This window comes from Myxocyprinus asiaticus, chromosome 40 (assembly GCF_019703515.2).
Source record: "Myxocyprinus asiaticus isolate MX2 ecotype Aquarium Trade chromosome 40, UBuf_Myxa_2, whole genome shotgun sequence".
In the NCBI taxonomy this organism is placed as follows: domain Eukaryota; kingdom Metazoa; phylum Chordata; class Actinopteri; order Cypriniformes; family Catostomidae; genus Myxocyprinus; species Myxocyprinus asiaticus.
In genome coordinates, this window is record NC_059383.1 from 17,697,207 (window position 1) to 17,716,643 (window position 19,437).

The following is a 19,437-nucleotide window of genomic DNA, read 5'->3' on the forward strand; positions in this document are numbered from 1 at the left end:
ACTTTCTACTTTACAACTCCTTTAACTACACTATGGCTCACTAACTGTTATGTATGCAAGTGTGCTGATTTCTCCTCTTCTGTTCACTCTCCTGTTCTTCAGAGGAACTGCACTTCAAAATAAAAGTCCCGATAGGCAAGATTATTCACATCGCAAAGCATTGTTTATCCTTTTCAAGGGAATTGCACAAACAATGCTCCCCTCTCAGGGGCTCAGATGTGTAATAGCATTGTTTATCCTTATTAAGAATATTGCACAAATATTTCTCCTCTTTTCAAGGGCTCAGACACATCACAAAGCATTGTTATCCTTTTCAAGGGTATTTCACAACAATACTCAGCCTTTTCAGGGTTCATACACATCATAAAGCATTGTTATCCTTTTCAAGGGTACTCAACTAACATTGCTCTCCCTTTGCAGGATTCATACGCATCACAAAGCATTTGGTATCCTTTTCAAGGGTATTACACAATCAGTGCCCCCTTGTCAAGGGCTCGAAGGCACTGCAAGCATTGCTCACCCTCTGCAAAGATTCTGCACAAATGATGCTCATCCTTTCGCTAGGGCCCATCAATTCACATAAGCTAGGCCAGGGGTCAGCAACCTTTTTGACATGGAATGCCATTTTTTATTTTCCTGGTCAATGGCTGTGTCGACACCAAACACTCCCCTCCCCTCCAAAACAAACAAACAATCACATGTATTTGATTTTACAAAGTTTGAGTCCACTCGTGAAAATGTTTCTATTTTGCATTTTTCTAATTTAATGGTTTATTTTTAATTACAAATTATATAATCAGCATAACAGTTTTGTCACAGTTCCGGCATCATTGCCAGCTCATTCTGTTGTTTTGTTTTTCTCCCTCTCTCGTGTCTAACAGGTGGATCTGGCATGCATGATCAGTGTTTCCATGAGGCCCTGATCATGCCAATGATTTATTCGCTTGCTACACCTGCTTCACTCTGATTACATTCTTTACTTATTCCTTGTATTTACTCTCTTTCTTTGCAGTTTATTGTTTGCCCTGTTAAGCGTTAACCATGCTCTCTTGTCTAGTTGGAGATCTCTCGTGTGTCTGTTGGTTGCCTGTCTCTGCCCACGTATCGGGATGTGTGGTTACCTTCCAGTTCACCTGTCTTCACTGCCCAGTATCCTTGGAGGAGCATTCCTCGTCTCTTCCCACGTGGCGGTGGAAACCTTAGCCTGGGCTTTGCTTCGCACCACACCAGATTGAATGGACATCCTTCGCATTGCTCCTGACTTCCACAGCGCAGGCACTCATCCTACGAACACACTCCTACCTTAGCCCACTGCACGGCTACTGCTCCCAGACTCATCTCACCATTGAAGCCGGTGCCGGGTTCGCCTGCCATTGCCTTTGCTGAAAAACTTTCTGTTGTTAATAAACTCATTGACTGTTCTCTATATGGCCTATATGGACCCAGCAGAGGAGTCAACTCTTCACTCCACCCTCTCGCAACAAGGAGCCCTGCTTGACGGCACCAAGATCAGATCTCCGCCTCTAACCGCGTGCTGGAGATGATGACATCGCAGCTTGCGGAACTCACCGCGGTGTTCCAGCAGCTCCACCAACCTCCTGATCCCAGTCCCTCTTAGGACACACCCCCATCTTCTTCAACAGCTTCCCATGCCCAGTGGTGCCCCTGAGGCGCACATCCTCCCTCCAGCTCCATTTTCAGGTGAGAGATCTGTTAGCACTTTTCTTCCGCAATGCTCACTGTTCTTCTCCTTGCAGCCCTCTACGTTTGCCTCAGTCACGATGAAGATTGCGTGTGTTATCATGCTCCTCTCTGGAAGGGCTGGAGAATGGGAACGGCAATGTGGGATTACTGACATCAGTGCTGCGCCACCTATGAAGCTTTCTCTTCTAAACTTCACAGAGTGTTTGACCATGCAGCTCAAGGTCTGGAGGCTGGGAGGGTTTTATCCCAACTGTTCCAGGGAAATAGACGAGCTGCCGACTATGCAATTGTGATTCACACTCTGGCCGCTTCCTGCGATTGGAACGATTACGCTATTTGGGACCTGTTCTTGCGGGGACTTTCTGACAGTATTGAGGATGAGATTTATCCTTACGACCTTCCCCCTCGGTTTGACAATTTGGTGGACATGGAAATCCAAGTCGATCAACACATGACTCTGCATCGTGATCATCGTCAACGCTGCTCTTCGACCTCTCGGGCAGCTGATCATCACCCACAACCCACTCCTTTAACCAGGTCACTTGAATCTCGCCTCGACACTGAGCCCATGCAAGTTGGTAGAGTTCCGATGTCACATAAGGAAAAGCAGCGACGACTTTTTAAGGGGTTATGCTTCTCTTGTGCTCGGTCGGGCCACTTCTCTGCTACATGCCCTTTAAAAGACTTTCCAGTAGTAAGGGGGTTACTGGTGAGCGCAACACCATTGGACAAAGCCCCAGACTTCGCACACTTCTCCTGGCCTGGCTGCAGAATGGTACTGACAGTCGTACTGTTTTGGCTTTGGTGGATTCCGATGCCAAAGGGAACTTCATTGACATCGACTTGGCTTCCAAATGGCAACTTCCCAGGGTCCGATGGACGAGCCCGTCACTGCTCACACACTTAGTGGCATGCCCGTCAGTCATCACCCATTCCACTAAGCCAGTCACCTTCGTCTCCTGTAACCATTCTGAACAATTGTTCTTCTCCTTCATCTGGTCTCCATCGACTCCAGTAGTGTTGGGATATCCCTGGTTGTTAACGCACAATCCACACATAGATTGGGCAACCAACACTGTTCTTGCTTGGAGCTTTTATTGTTCTTCACACTGTCTTAACTCTGCTGTCTCCCATGTTCAGTCTTGTGTTTCATCACAGGATGAGCCAGCAGATTTGTCCGGAGTGCTGTTGGTGTACCACGACTTGAGGGCGGTGTTCAGCCGGTCCCACGCCGCGACCCTCCCTCCTCATTGCCCATATGACTGTGCTATTGAATTGCTTCCCAGCACCTCTCCTCCTCGAGGACAGCTATATTCGCTCTCGGCTCCCAAGAGAGAGGCTATGAACAGGTATATAAATGATTCTCTGACAGCCGGTCTCATCTGCCCTTCCTCATCGCCCGCAGGGGCAGGGTTTTTCTTCATGGAGAAGAAGGATGGCTCACTTAGACCCTGCATAGATTACCGGGGGCTGAATGACATCACGGTGAATAACCGTTATCCTTTGCCATTGATGTCCTCAGCCTTCGAACTCTTGCAGGGGGCATCCGTCTTTACGAAGTTTGACCCATGCAATGCTTATCACCTTGTCAGTATCAGGAAGGAGGATGAGTGGAAGACGGCATTTAACACCCATAGGGGGCACTTATTTGGTCATGCCTTTTGGATTGGTCAATGCCCCCGCTGTCTTCCAGGTGCTCATGAATGACGTGCCTAGAGATATGGTCGTTCACTTTGTTTTTGTTTATCTTGATGATATTCTGATCTTCTCCCAGAATATCCAGGACCATGTGCAACATGTCAGGCGGGTGCTTCAGTGACTGTTAGAGAATCGGCTGTTTGTCAAGGTGGAGAAGTGCGCTTTTCATGCACAGTCGGTTCCATTCTTGGAGTTCAACATTTGGTCCGAGGGAGTGCGTATGGACCCTGCCAAAGTAAAAGCTGTCTCCGAGCGGTCAACCCCAGATTCTCACAAGGCATTGCAGAGGTTTATGGGGTTCGGCAATTTTTATTGGAGGTTCATTAGGAATTATAGTCAACTCGCCGCGCCCTTGACAGATCTCACCTCCATGCGCACTGACTTTTGTTGGTCTCCGCGGGCTGAAGCCGCGTTTTCCAAACTTAAAGACTAGTTTTCTACCTCACCCATTTTAATTAACCCGACCTTGCTAGTCAGTTCGTGGTGGAGGTGGATGCATTCGAGGTCGGTGTTGGAGCAGTTCTCTCACAGTACTCTCCCTCGGATGGAAAGATGCATCAGTGTGCATTCTTTTCGCACCGCTTAACACCAGCAGAACAGAATTATGACGTCGGTAATGGAGAATTGCTGGCTGTCCAGTTGGCCTTGGGTGAGTGGCATCATTGGTTAGAGGGTTCGGGGATACCTTTCATGGTTTGGACTGATCACAAGAACCTAGAGTACATGCGTAGCACCAAATGCCTTTTTTTTGGACTCAAGATGGTGCCAAGTATGGCTGCTGTGTTGCGAGCTCCGAAACAACATTGTAGTTTTTTTGTTTGTTTTGTTTACAATTCTTATGTTTTTTTGTCTTGGATGTTGTCTGCCTTATTGTCTATGACAGACAAACACTTTTGGACATTGGTTCTGCAATTACACACCGTAAACCGGACTTCAAATTCCTCAATGCCTACCCGCTGTTTACAAGCACGCCAGCGGAGCCCTTTGTCTGGGCAGCCCAGCCACAAAAACGCAGAAGGAAAAGGGGAAAAAGAGCTGCCGTTCTCTTCAAAGTAAGACGTCGCGCAAATCGACCCCCGCTACCCAGTATTCTACTGGCAAATGTTCAGTCTCTGGACAACAAGCTCTGCAAGCTGAGAGCGCGGATCTCTTTCCAACGAGAGACGAGGGACTGCTGCCTTACAGAAACTTGGATGTCTGCGGAGATTCCAGACTCAGCCATCGAACCCACGGGGTTCTCCGTGCACCGAGCGGACAGAGCGAAAGACCTCTCAGGTCTCAGCAGAGGTGGTGGTGTATGTTTTATGATCAACAAATCCTGGTGTGATCAGAGGAACATACATTCTATCAAGTCTTTCTGCACTCCTGATCTGGAATTTCTCAAGCTTCTGTGTCGACCATTCTGGCTACCGAGGGAATTCACAGCGGTCATTATCACAGTTGTGTACATCCCCCCACAAGCCGACACACACTGGGCACTCAAGGAACTGTATGGGATTATAAGCAAGCAGGAAACCGCGCACCCTGAGGCCATGTTCATAGTGACTGGGGACTTTAACAAAGTCAATTTTAAATCAATCTGGACCACACTTCCATTCTGCTTCTGCCCGCTTACAGGCAGAAACTGAAACAGGAAGCACCCACCCTCAGAACGATCCAGTGTTGGGCAATCAGACTCTATGCTACAAGACTGTTTTGATTACGCGGACTGGGAGATGTTCCGGTCTGCCTCATCGAGGTTTACGCTGATAGAGTAACGTGTTTCATCAGAAAGTGCGTAGAGGATGTTGTTCCGTCTAAAACAATACAGATCTACCCGAACCAGAAACCTTGGATTAATAGCGATGTTCGCACGGCACTTAATGCGCAGACCTCCACTTTTAATTCCGGGAACGCGGAGGAGCATAAACAAGCCAGTTATGCCCTCTGAAAAACTATCAGAGCAGCAAAACGCCAGTACAGGAACAAGATTGAAGGACAGTTTAACACCACCAACTCTAGAAGCATGTGGCAGGGAATTAATATCATCAAAGACTTTAAAGGGAATAAAAACTCTGCCATGAACACCGCTGCCTCTCTCCCAGATGTGCTAAATACTTTTTATGCACAGTTCGAGGGAAATAACACAGCCCTCGCAGAGAGAGCTCTCGTGGCCGAACCTACAGAGGTTAGTTCACTCTCCATCTCTGTAGCGGATGTAACCCGATCCTTCCGACGGGTGAATATCCGTAAAGCCGTGGGTCCAGACGGAATTCCGGGCTGCGTCATCAGAGCATGCACGAACCAACTGGCTGGTGTTTTTACGGACATTTTCAACCTTTCCCTCTCCTAGTCTGTAGTCGCCACATGCTTTAAAATGTCCACCATTGTGCATGTACCAAAGCAATCCAAAATCACTTGCTTAAATGACTGGCATCCCGTTGCTCTGACCCCCATCATCAGCTAATGCTTTGAGAGACTAATCAGAGATTACATCTGCTCTGTGCTGCCTCCATCATTTGACCCATTGCAGTTTGCTTACCACAACAACCTTCTCCACTGATGATGCCATTGCATCTACAATACACACTGCTCTCTCCCACATGGAAAAAAGGAAAATTTATGTGAGAATACTGTTTGTAGACTACAGCTCAGCATTCAACACCATAGTGCCCTCCAAGCTTGATGAGAAACTCCGGGCTCTGGGCTTAAACAGCTCACTGTGCAGCTGGATCATGGACTTCCTGTCAAGCAGACGCCAAGTGATTAGAATGGGCAGTAACATCTCCTCATCACTGACCCTCAACACTGGAGCCATGCAGTGCTGTGTTCTTAGCCCACTCCTGTATTCCCTGTACACACATGACTGTGCGGCAACATATAGCTCCAATGCCATCATTAAGTTTGCTGATGATATGATGGTGGTAGGTCTGATCACTGACAATGAAGAAACAGCCTACAGAGAGGAGCTGCACACTCTGATACGCTGGTGTCAGGAGCACAACCTCTCCCTCAACATCAATAAGACCAAGGAGCTTGTGGTGGACTTCGGGAGAAGAGAAAGAGAACACAGCCCCATCACCATCAATGGAGCACCAGTGGAGAGAGTCAGCAGCTTCAAGTTCCTGGGTGTCCACATCACTGAGGAACTCATGTGGTCCATCCACACTGAGGCCATTTTGAAGAAGGCTCATCAGCACCTCTTCTTCCTGAGACGGCTGATGAAGTTTGGAATGAACTGCCACATCCTCACACGGTTCTACACCTGCACTGTAGAGAGCATCCTGACTGGCTGCATCTCCGTCTGGTACGGCAATAGCACCGCCCACAACCGCAAAGCCCTGCAAAGTGTGGTGCGAACTGCCAGACACATCATCGGAGGTGAGCTTCCCTCCCTCCAGGACATATACACCAGGCGGTGTGTGAAAAAAGCTCGGAGGATCATCAGAGACTCCAGCCACCCGAGCCATGGGCTGCTCTCACTGCTACCATCAGGCAGGCAGTATCGCAGCATCAGGACCCGCACCAGCTGACTTCATGACAGCTTCTTCCCCCAAGCAATCAGACTTTTGAACTCTTGAACTCTCACGATCAATATACATCAGCACTGCACTTTATTAATCTTATTATATGTTGCTCGGAACTGCACCCAAGAATTTCACACACTATTGCACTTGTGTATATGGTTGTGTGACAATAAAAGTGATTTGATTTGATTTGAATTAACTCTAGACAGGCTCGCTAGGCATTGTTTTTCACACATTTTAATTTCACCCTTTCATATCGCCCGGGCTCCGAAAACATCAAGCCCAACTCCTTATCTCAATGTTTAGAAATCGAGACCTCCACTGCCCCTGTGGATACCATCCTCCCCGCCTCTCGAGTTGTGGGCATGGTATCCTGGGAGGTGGAGGCTAAAGTTCGCACTGCTCTACGAAACATCGCATCCTGCCACATGCCAGCAGGCAAGTTACTTGTTCCGCGATCAGTTCGAATGCATGTCCTACAGTGGGGTCACTCGTCCAACATCGCTTGCCACCCAGGGGCTACTCGCACCCAGACGCTCAATAGACAGCGTTTCTGGTGGTCATCATTTGCACGGGATGTTCGCCAGTTCGTTGCCGCTTGTACAGTTTACGCAACGAATAAGACCTCCTGTAATCCCCCGGCCGGGATCCTCCAACCGCTGTTTGTTCCTTCAAGACCCTGGTCGCACATAGCCATGGACTTTGTAACTGGTCTCCCCCTCCCATGGCAACACAGTTGTTTTGACTGTAGAGAACTGGTTCTCAAAGGCGGCTCATTTCATTCCTCTCCCCAAATTCCCCTCAGCGAGGAAGACAGCGGTATCGGTCATTAATCATGTCTTCTGCATTCATGACCTCCCGGTCGACATGGTTTCTGACAGAGGCCCCCAATTTGTGTCACATTTTTGGGAAGAGTTCTGTTAGCTGGGAGCTACAGTGAGTTTGTCCTCTGGGTTTCACCCCCAGACAAATGGGCAAGCGGAGCGAACTAATCAACAACTTGAAAAAACCCTGCGATGTATGACCTCCCGTAACCCATCTTCTTGGTGCAATAGTTTAGTTTGGGTCAAGTACACCCACAACTCCTTTCCTTTGTCGTCTACGGGGTTATCACCCTTCCAGTGTAGCCTTGGCCAAGAGCCTGATGCTCAGGTCCCATCCATTCATGCCTTTTTGCAGAGGTGCTGATGCAAAAAAAACAGACCTGGAAAGCCACCAGAGAAGCCCTCTTACAGACTGGCGCATGTGTTAAGAAGTCAGCGGACCAACACCAGTCTAAGCCCCCAACTTACATGTGCGGGCAGAAGGTTTGGTTGTTCCCCAAGGACATTCCACTCCATCTTCACTCACGTAAGCTGGGTCTCAAATTTATAAGACCATTTCCCATCGCCAAGGTCATTAGTCCGGTGTTGGTCTGCCTCAAATTACCACCTCACCTCTGTCGTATTCATCCTGTCTTCCACGTCTCAAAAATGAAACCCATCTTTTGTTATAATTTGCACCCCGTCACTCCACCCCCACCCCCCGCATCTGGTTGTTTGGTTGAGGGCTCTCTGGCAATTTTGGTCAGGAGACTGATTAAAACTAGGTGGAGGGGCAGAGGGTACCAATATCTGGTATTTTTAATTACAAATTATATAATCAGCATAACAGTTTTGTCACAGTTCCGGCATCATTGCCAGCTCATTCTGTTGTTTTGTTTTTCTCCCTCTCTCGTGTCTAACAGGTGGATCTGGCATGCATGATCAGTGTTTCCATGAGGCCCTGATCATGCCAATGATTTACTCACTTGCTACACCTGCTTCACTCTGATTGCACTCCCTACTTATTCCTTGTGTTTCCTCTCTTTCTTTGCCATTTTATTGTTTACCTGTCAAGAGTTAACCGTGCTCTCTTGTCTAGTTGGTTGGTCTCTCGTGTTTCTGTTGGTTGCCCATCTCTTCCTGCATATCGGGAAGTGTGGTTACCTTCCAGTTTGCGTTCGCCTGTCTTCACCACCCAGTATCCTTGGAGGAGGATTCCTCATCTCAGCCCGCATGTCGGGGGAAACCTCAGCCTGGGCTTTGCTTCACATCACACCAGCTTTAACGGACATCCTTCGGATTGCTCCTGACTTCCACAACGCACACACTCATCCTACGAACACAGTCTTCCCACTGCGTGACTGCTCCCAGACTCATTTCGCCACTGCAGCCGGTGCTGGGTTCGCCTGCCATTGCCTTTGCTGAAAACCTTTCTGTTGTTAATAAACTCATTGACTGTTCTCCTCTGCGTTTGGGTCCCTTTGTCTCACACTCACCCCCCTTGACAAATTTGAGTAAAAAATTTGTGCAAAACCCAATGATTATGATATAATCATGATCCTGCATGTGAATTTTCACAGAGCATCTTGTGAAAGTGCTTTAATGAAAGAAAACCTGTTCTTTTGTACAAAATGAGTTAGAGTTAATGTCACACATTTGCATTTCTGATTACTGATCACGAAATTGTGTGGAATCTTAAATATTTCTTATTATGTCATACATTTTTCAAAATCACGCAGAGGGGTAATCACTAGCATGCAAGCAACAGCGAGATGGAAGCAGTCTATTTTATTTATATGAAGTTTTTCGCACCTGCATTCCAATCTACATTTTGATGTAATGTTTCCTCATGATCATGCAGTGTGTTTTCATCAGCTGAATGGGAGACTAAACACTATTAAAGTGAGCCCTTTTTGGTGAATTGCACCTGCAAAATCCTAACTTTATTTCTAGGTTTAATTTATGTTTTGAATAGACTCAGATTTTTGAACCCCAGATTTTTGATGTGGCAGCTGTCACAGGGGGTTGTGTGTGGTTGGAGATGAGATGGCTGGTGGACTTCAGGGCGCCCACTTGTGTGTGTGGCGCCTCGTTACGCTCCCGGCAAGATGCCGCCCATGCCTAAATCTGCCCCTGCATGCTGTTCTGAAAGCAAAAAGAAACAAATGAAACACGGAATGTAGGCTGTCATCTGTGCAGCCTTACTGAAGCAAAGTGGGCGTGATTACTCATGCAATTAACCAAACGTGAAGTGCTGCCGGCTCGTGATGCACGAATAGCTTGCACGCGCTGCACATGTCTGTTGGGTATACTGCGGTCTTGTCACACTGTAACTTTTTGTTTAGTCTCGCATTCAGCTCATAAAACACGCTGTGTGATCATGAGGAAGGATTACATCAAGATGTAAATTGAAATGCAGGTGTGGAATTTGTATAAATAAAATAGTCTATCTCTCTTGCCGTTGCTGGCTTGCCACTGATTAACCCACCCCCCCACCCCCCACCCCAAGCTGGCAGGTTGTCAACCCTCGAGCTAGTCCATGCTTCTGTAGTGTATGACACAAGTATGTCCACATTCATAGGTCAATGTGTATTTAGTCATATTCTGTGGTTTCATACAATTATTTCTTCTTTTTTCTGAAGACATGAGTTGTTGTTCTGAGTTTTTTGGGGGGCTTTTTGGGGGATAACATTTTAATTATGCATTATTTCCTTTTGGGGTAAGTTCCTTTCCACTGCCATCATTGTCTTCCAGCAGGATCTGACGGTTCGAGCAAGAATCTGAGCACTGAACCGTAGTGCAGGGCTTACGCCAACGGAAATTATTCTATCCCTATATCCATGATTATTCTGATTTATTCTGAATCTGTCTGGTAGAAATTTAATTGTAGTTGTAGTTCTGTCAGGAAGTAGCATTACATGATTCATTCAATTCAGGCATCTCATCCAATCATAATCCAGCATCTGCTTTATAATCTTTGCAACTGTCTTTCATTGCTTGTTATGCACGTTGTTTTCACCCCCATCCACTTCTTCACCACCAGTTTAAGTCCTGTCCTGCTGTAGGGGTAAGTTCCTCTCCCCTGCCATTGTTGTCTTCCAGAAGGATCTTACAGTTCGAGCAAAAATCTGAGCGCTGAACCATAGGACGGGGCTAAGGACAAAGGAAACTATTCTATCACTGTATCCAAGATTACTCTAATTTATTCTGAGTCTATCTGGTAGAACAATAATTTTGGCATACAACCCATTTACACTAGCTTCCAATGTCTAAGGAATGGGCTGTCTTCATTTATTGCTTCTGATCCCAGTATGCAATGTGATGAGATTGGTGAAAATATAAATCCAAGATACCCAAAATGTGTGTGCAATGTATAGGCCTATGTGTGACCATTAGAGTATTGTGTCGTACCCCTCGCATCACCTTTTATTTAAATGTGCGGTGCATGTGAGGAGTGGTATGTGTTTGGTGCAGAGAATTGCTGCCTATGTAGGACATTCCAAATCAGTCACATATGAGGTTCAGTTTGAGTTAGGATGCAGCAGCAAGGCTGGTCACTAAGTTTTGAAACAGACCCATAATCAGGGGTGGAAAGAGTACTGAAAAATCATACTCAAGTAAATGTACTGTTACTTCTCAAAAAATGTAGTGTGAGTAGAATAAAAGTACCAGTCCTAAAAACTACTCAAGTAAGAGTAAAAGAGTAGCTCATTTAAAAGTAGTGGTATTGAATACCGAGTTGCGAAAAATGTGCCCCATTATAATAAACACTGTATGCTGCAATTTCAAAATGTAGCGCACATACCGTACTTTACATTCCCTTTTATGGCTGTTTGCCAGAAAGAATAAAAAATATAGATATTTTATAGGTAGTTTTGACTGCCAACTTTTCAAATACATCACTTATCTATGATAAACACTACAAGAATCTGATTCCAAAAAATAAAATAAAAGGGCAACATGATTACAGAAATAAAAATATGATAAAGTTTTCGATACACTGATCACCATTTTAAATAGTAATGTATGAAACAATTACATTAAAATCAATTTACAGTATGTGAAGGGTCTAAAATGCCCTTAATGCTGACAAAGCGAGTTATTGTTGCGTATAAAACATGTTCAAAAGAATACAAGGAATACAAAAACACTAAAAAAGCAGGGTCACTTGGTGTGTTATGTCACACACAATAGAGGAGGTAGAGCAGGGTTGGGAAAAGTTGTTTTGTACAAGGGCCACATCGGGCTTTTAAGGAATAATTCGCCCAAAAATGAAAATTCTCTCATCATTTACTCACCCATATGCCATCTCAGATGTGTGACTTTCTTTCATCTGCTGAACACAAATTAAGTTTTTAGAAAATATCTCATCTCTTTTGGTCCATACAATGCAAGTGAATGGGTACCAAAATTTTAAAGCTCCAAAAATCACATAAGTCAGCATAAAAGTAGCCTAATCCATGTGACTCCAGTGGATAAATCCATGTCTTCAGAAGCAATATGATAGGTGTGGGTGAGAAACAGATCAATATTTAAGTAAATGTTTCACTATAAATTCTCCTCCGTGCTCAGTCAGTATCTACTTTAACTTTCACATTCTTCTTCTTGTGTTTTTTGTGATTCACATTCTTCATGTATATCGCCACCTACTGGACAGAGAGAAAAATTTCTAGCAAAAATGGACTTCATTATTGACCTGTTTCTCACCCACATCTATCATATCACTTCTGAAGTCATGGATTTAACCACTGGAGTAGTATGGGTTACTTTTATGCTGCCTTTATGTGCTTTTTAGAGCATCAACATTTTGGTACCCATTCACTTGCATTGTGAGGATCTACAGAGCTGAAATTTTCTTCTAAAAATCTTAATTTGTGTTCTGATGAAGAAAGTAAGTCAAACACATTTAGGATGGCATGAGGGTGAGTAAATGATGAGAGAATTTTTATTTTTGGGTGAATTATCCCTTTAAGTAGCACATGGGGGGCCACATTGTACTCCATTTGAGATCAAATGTTTCACATTGATTAAGTTCTTTTCTTTTTGAGTGCAATCTTTTAAGCCCAGAAATAGTTCGCAATAATGTATGATGCTCAATTTTCTGAAATGTATTTGTGACTGATGGGACTATTCCACCTGAAGTGTTGCTCTACAAAGTTATATACTTTTCAGTCATTCGAAAAAAAATTGATAAAGGCTAAGCATAATTATAAATTATTTTATAATTTCTAATTTCCTTGTAATTTATTATACAAATTAACACACTCTCTGCATCATGGGTCGGTATTATTAAAAACTAATAATGTTGTTAAAACATATATTATTATTATTTAAAATATCACTGTTTTATTATATTAAATTAACACTTTTAAAGCTACTCAAGTTATTCAGCCAAAAGTAGTGAGTGGTTTTCAAGTTTTCTTGTTATTGTTGTTTGATTAATAGCCTTTTTATGACATACTACACAGTGGTCTAATTGGTTACACCTCAAGTCCAACATTTTGATACAAATACGTTTTTATTTTTTTTATTTTTTTTTCCTCTGTTTACATTCACTTTACAGGCACAACCAACTGTGTTTACATTAATGCCTCACCAAGACGGACATCGGTGGAATTATAAAGTGTATTTGATCGTTTAGGCGTGTACCCGCAATAGCGCTCTCGGAACACATGCGCATGTAAAGCGCAGCACACGAACATAAGCTGTCTGTCAATCACGTCTGTCAATCAAACAGCGAACAGCTATAGACGGCAGGAAATAAAAATTCAATCTTTAATATTTTATCTAGATCAACCAACCAGTGGTGTTCTTGCTATCGCGATCGATGTAATGAACACCCCTGTTCTAGATGTAGATCATAAGTTAAGTATAGAAAATTACTCAAATGTTTATCATCGATATAGAGGACATCTTTTTTTTCCCCGATAAACATCAAGATCAAGTTTTATCTCCTAGCCCTATTGATACCATTGCATTAATCTCTCACAACAACCCAATAATCTCAGTGACAGACTACGTATAGAGGCATAGAATTTAGTAAGCAGACATGTGAAATTTACCTCGATATGTTTCTTCAAATTAGAGGAAAAGTACAGTTACAGCACTTCAAATGTACTCAAGTAAAAGTATACAATTTATAAACTACTTAAAAAAGTAAAATTTCTGGGAAAACTAATTACAGTAACATGAGTATTTGTAATTCGTTACTTTACACCCCTGCCCATAATTTTGTTGCCAGTCTTATTAAAGCTACACTATAACTAAGTAAAAATAAGAACATTTTATTAATGAGAGAGTGCAACAAAAATCCATTTTCCAAACCATGTCTTTCCTTTACCCAAATACACTTTGATAAAAATATAATAATTATTTATATTTTAGAGGGACGGATTACGCGGGAAATTGCATACATACGTCATTCTCCCGTGTGTTGACATCATATCCGTACACAGAGAAAATAAGCTCCGGCTACTCTAGTGCGTGTATGGTGTGGGAGTAGTGTGAAGCTGAAAATTTGTTGTCACAACGAACGAGAAAAATATACCATGGATCATTCAAAAACCTCCGGGGAATCACCGGTTGTAAAAACAAAGAAACCCCGAACAGGGCAGAGTCTACAAGCAAAAAGGTAAAGCAACAGAGTAGTAAAGACGCTGATGTAGGGTGCGCAATGGATAAACCTGTCCGTGTAGCACATAATCATCAAGTGAAAACGTTCTGCTCTACCACTCTACACCCCCTTGGTGAGATACATTTCAATTTTGTAATTTCATGGGGACACCAGGGCTAGTTGTCAAACTTATTACCTACTCCACTGACTATTTCTCAGGGTAGTTAGTAAGTTGAAAAGCTATTTTTGAAAGTCAATTACTTTATAGCCATATACACTAAAGTTTTGGCTACAAAAATGCTATTCAATGCAGTCCAGCAAATTTTAAAAAGTAAAACAATTATGAAGAAACAAATTTATGAAACAACAAAATGTCAAACCATTTTTGACTGTCTAAATTTATATATTTATGACATTTAAAAAAAACACATGTGACTAACCTGCCATTACTGTATTTACCCTTGTCCAGAAAACCAGATTGTCAAAATGTATGCCAGTGTGGTTTTATTGTGTTTACTTGTTTTCCCAATTAATAGCATAATTGCTCAATTGCTATAGCCTGACAGCAAAAGACACTTCACTGACCACTGCATGCATGCCTGTATTCAAATTTGGAAGGACTACAAAGATTCTTAATCTATAGCCTTGCACTTTAATAATTATCATTACAGTTTAAAGCACTGCCTTACTGTCATATTGAGACAGCCAAGCCACAGCATGCCCTAAAATGCCGACTGAATACTGAAAATGCAACCCGCGACTGTCCATATTTACTTTCTGAAAAAAAATAACAAGCCCAAAAGTGTTATAATAAGCAGAATTGGCAATGCCTCTGACAATGATACTTTTCTAAATATAGCCGCAAACCTCAATTAAGGTCCAAGGAGGATTGAAAAAAATGGGCTAAATTTGGCCTAAATTGCTAAGTTTGAAAGAACAGATTCTTTGAATGCTTTGGATACCTTTGGATAGATTTGAATAGATTTCTTGGAACAGTTTGGAGAATTGCCTTAATACAGCGCCCTCAGCATTGTAAATGTATCAAATTTGCCGTGTGTTGTCAGATTATACTGGTGCCTATGTGTACCAAGTTTTGTAGTACTAGCACTAAACTTAAACCCAACCCTAATTGGATTTTATTTAATTATAGTGTCCCCTGTTCATAAGGGGATGAATGGATTAATTTTGGCATGCTTCCTTGGACTGTCCTGATGACAATGTGTACCAAATTTTGAGAAGTTTGGACATTGCACTCAAGAATACAGGCAATCAGTCATTATGGGGCCATGCCCTTTCTGCTTATCTGCTAGACGAATTGACAAATTAACAATCAGAAAAAAACTTTTTGTCATGAAGGTCTCTAGATAATACTAATACTAATACTAAATGTCATACAAATAAAAAACATTTTTTTTTAAATGCCTAGAATGAGTTCAAAAGTAGCTTTTTCAGAAAATTCCAAATGGCGTAATGTAGTTATAGTCTTTAATTCTAGTCTATGATAGTGCCACTTTGTGGCTATTATGAAAGAAATTGCTACACTTTTGTTATGATACACTTTATGCTGTGTTTATGCCGAGCGACACAAATGCTGCGTTCTGCACACGGTTAAAAATTCAAAGCCACTGTCAGTTAATTATGATCCGATGGATGAACTCACGCCTCAATTGGACTTGTTTATTTTTTCTCCCTGATTTGGAATGCCCAAGTCCCAGTGCACTCTAAGTCCTCGTGGTGGCGTAGTGACTCGCCTCAATCCGGGTGGCGGAGGACGAATCTTAGTCGCCTCCGCGTCTGAGACCGTCAACTCGTGCAACTTATCACGTGGCTTGTTGAGCGCGTTACCACGGAGACATAGGGCGTGTGGAGGAACGTAGCCATAGATCATAGGAGATAAAGGTCATATAGCCAAAAAATAAAACTATTTTATTGACTCATATCTGCCAAATGAATTGTTTTAAAACAATCCTTTTAGGTCAGGAAGGTCTCTAGATGAAACATGCCAAATTTCATGCGAATTGGAAAAATGGCCTAGGTTAAGTTAGAAAAAGTAGGTTTTCCAGAAAACTAAAAATGGCGAGACATTTATAGACGAAAAGTAAATTGGAGATGGTTCCGGAGCCAAGAGCGAAACTGTAAATGTTCTTATAACAGTGCCAACTAGGGGCAGGCGCATATAATTTCGTTTGCTTAAAAAGTGGGTGGAATTTCGGACCATGTGGTTTGAGATATCTGGACCTTACGGTTTCTGATGCCTAGATACTTCTAGGGAAGAAAAAAATGTGTATAATAAAAAAATCATTATATATACAATAGGCTTCAATGCATGGACCACTAATAAAGCTATCAAACTCTGTAGAAGTAGGCTAGATTGTGAAACTTTTATTTTTCTGCAAGATGAAATGCAAAAGCAAAAGCTGTTACCAAGATAAAGCGTGTAGTTTTCGGCTGGCCATGAAAAGCATGGTGGCCCCCAAAATGTAACAGCTTTTATTAGGCTACTGATAGGGCTAGATATCTTGTGTGTGTACATGATTTTAAACATATTTTTCAAAAGTACTAGCCTTTTAAATTATAAAAAACTGAGTGCACTATTAAGGGTTAAAAATGCAGTGTGTAAACTTCAGTAAGAATGGGAAAGCTGTATACATTAAAATCATAAAATAAAATACACACACACACACACACACATACATACATTTCTCACTCGTTCTCACTCTCTCTCTCTCTCGCTTTCTCTCACCTACACTCTCATACATCCAGTCAAACATACCCATGTGGTTCTAGCTGCCACTGTAAAGGGTATATAAGTAGCCTTTGGAGGAGCAGAAGGAGCAGAATACTGTGTACTACCTGTCTGCAGAATATGCAGCTGGACCAGAAGGAAGGTGTTCAGGTTGATGTCTGAGTTACTCACTGCAGAAGGGTGTCACATTTCTGTCTGAGGTATGTTTCATCTTGTTCATACTTTTTAGAATTTCACTCACAAAATGGACAAATGGAAGTAGCGTTCCCTCAAAATGGTCAACATAACTCCATGTTTGACTTTACTGTAATCTGTTCTTATCTCTGTTTCTTGTGTTTCAGCTTATGGCGGAGGACAATGGCACAAATGAGAGTCTGTCTTTTACTAATCAGCAATTCTTTAAGTATGACTTTGATGCTCCTACCATTTCAAAAGCTGTAGTGGCTGTAGGAATACCCCTGTTCTTCATCTATGTAAACTGTGTCATGCTCTTTGCTCTAGGAAGCAAGTCCATATTCTATGAGACGCCACGCTATATACTTTTTGGCCACATGCTTATGAATGACTCTGTGCTGTTGCTGGTCACAATCATCCTGTATATCCTGACGGTGTCTGTCTTTAAAATAACAAAAGCCGTCTGTACTCTTTTAGAGTTTGTCTCCAATAGCACTTTCCAGAATGCTCCTCTGACACTGGCAGTGATGTCCCTGGAGCGGTATGTGGCTATCTGCTTTCCTTTAAGGCACTGCAACATCGCCACACCAAAAAGGACTTACATTGCTTTAGGAATCATCTGGTTCCTTAGCTCTCTAAGTGTCATTATAGACATTATTTCTACATTCATCATCAACCCCAATTATTTAGCAGAGTTTTCATATTGCACAATAGAAAAAACGTTTCCAGCTAAATGGCAAACAGATAAAACTCAAGGGTTTCATGTTCTTTTATTTGTGTCTGTAGCAATAATCATTATTTTCACTTACATTAGCATTATGGTGACAGCCCGGTCTGTTTCATCTGAGAAAGATTCTGCTAGGAAAGCACACAGAACAGTGTTATTGCATTTGATTCAGCTGGGCCTGTGTCTCACCTCTTTCCTCTATACTACAATAGAAAGAACACTGAATCTCAGATTAGCTAACCTCAGAATTCTGAATTATCTCATTGTTCTACTTCTGCCACGCTGTCTGAGCCCTCTGATCTACGGTCTGAGAGATGATGCTTTGAGGCCCTTATTCAAATATTACTTCATCTATCGTTCAGGCAAAATAAGGCCGTCTGTTAATGTGCATTAACTAGTGAGGTGAGCTCATCAAGAATTTAAGATGATATCAAATAATAATAACATACAAAATTATCATATAAAAAAGAATCAGGATCAGAAGTGTGTTAATCATTTTGATTATGATGAATGCCATATTAAAAAAAACATGTTTCCCTTTAAAACAAAATTTAACCATAAATAGTTTTTTCTTTTCATTTTAACATGTTGATCTTAAAAAGAAAAAAGAAAACTAATACCCATATTGTATTATTATTATTATTATTATTTTTTTTTTGGTTCATTCATAGCCATTCTACCTGAAATCAGGTCTGCTTTTCAATACTGCAAGTACTGTGGAGAAATTTTGCATACATTTTTAACTGTAGTTAAATAAATTAAAACATTGTTCACTGGAAAACTGGAAAAAATGTGGCATATAATACTTGTACATCTACCTTTATGATACTTACACCAGTAAAGCAGTGTTTCCCAAAGTGTGAGGCGCGAGGGCACTGCACGGGAGGCGCAGGGAGACAGTGGGATTGGAGAAGTCCATTAAAAAAAAAAACTAGCTATATAATAATCATCATCATCATCATCAACAACATCGTAATAATAATAATTATTATTATTAAGCGTAAACTTTTGAAGCATGCTTCCAATCCAACTGAGTGTCAATTATGCAATTGACTGATATATTTCAGCTGGACTGTTGAGTCTGTAGAGGACAAAGACTCTCAGTGAATAGAGATGGTTGCCATGCCAGTTTGTTTTCTTATTGTACATTTTAAAATATTAAATCTACTGTTAAATCCTCTGCTTTTGTGAGAACATGTTTTTCCTGCATTGAAAAATATTCGGCGGCCGCCGAAACAAATTATATGATATTCAAATTCATCTTGCTTTTGCCGTTTTATAAGTGCTAAATATGCCTCTCATCTGGAACGTGGATGAGCGCGGGGTGCTTAAAGACTGGTTTCGCTTGAGTGTTGTGCGATCCACAGAGAATCACAGGCGAGAAGCTTTCTGCTCTTTCTTACTGTATCTCTGGTCTGGAGCACGCTCGACGCGCGTTAACCAGGCTTCCCTTCATATGTGATCTC

At 42.3% G+C, this 19,437-nt stretch overlaps 1 protein-coding gene across 1 annotated transcript; it reads left to right on the forward strand.

Annotated features, from left to right (window-relative positions):
* Positions 1 to 17,243: 17,243 nt before the first annotated feature.
* LOC127431326 (odorant receptor 131-2-like) lies at positions 17,244 to 18,365 on the forward strand. Its single transcript, XM_051681724.1, has 2 exons — positions 17,244 to 17,270; positions 17,412 to 18,365. Exon 2 carries the CDS (start codon positions 17,415 to 17,417, stop codon positions 18,363 to 18,365), a length of 951 nt encoding a protein of 316 aa, XP_051537684.1. The 5' UTR covers positions 17,244 to 17,270; positions 17,412 to 17,414.
* The last annotated feature ends 1,072 nt before the right edge of the window (positions 18,366 to 19,437 follow it).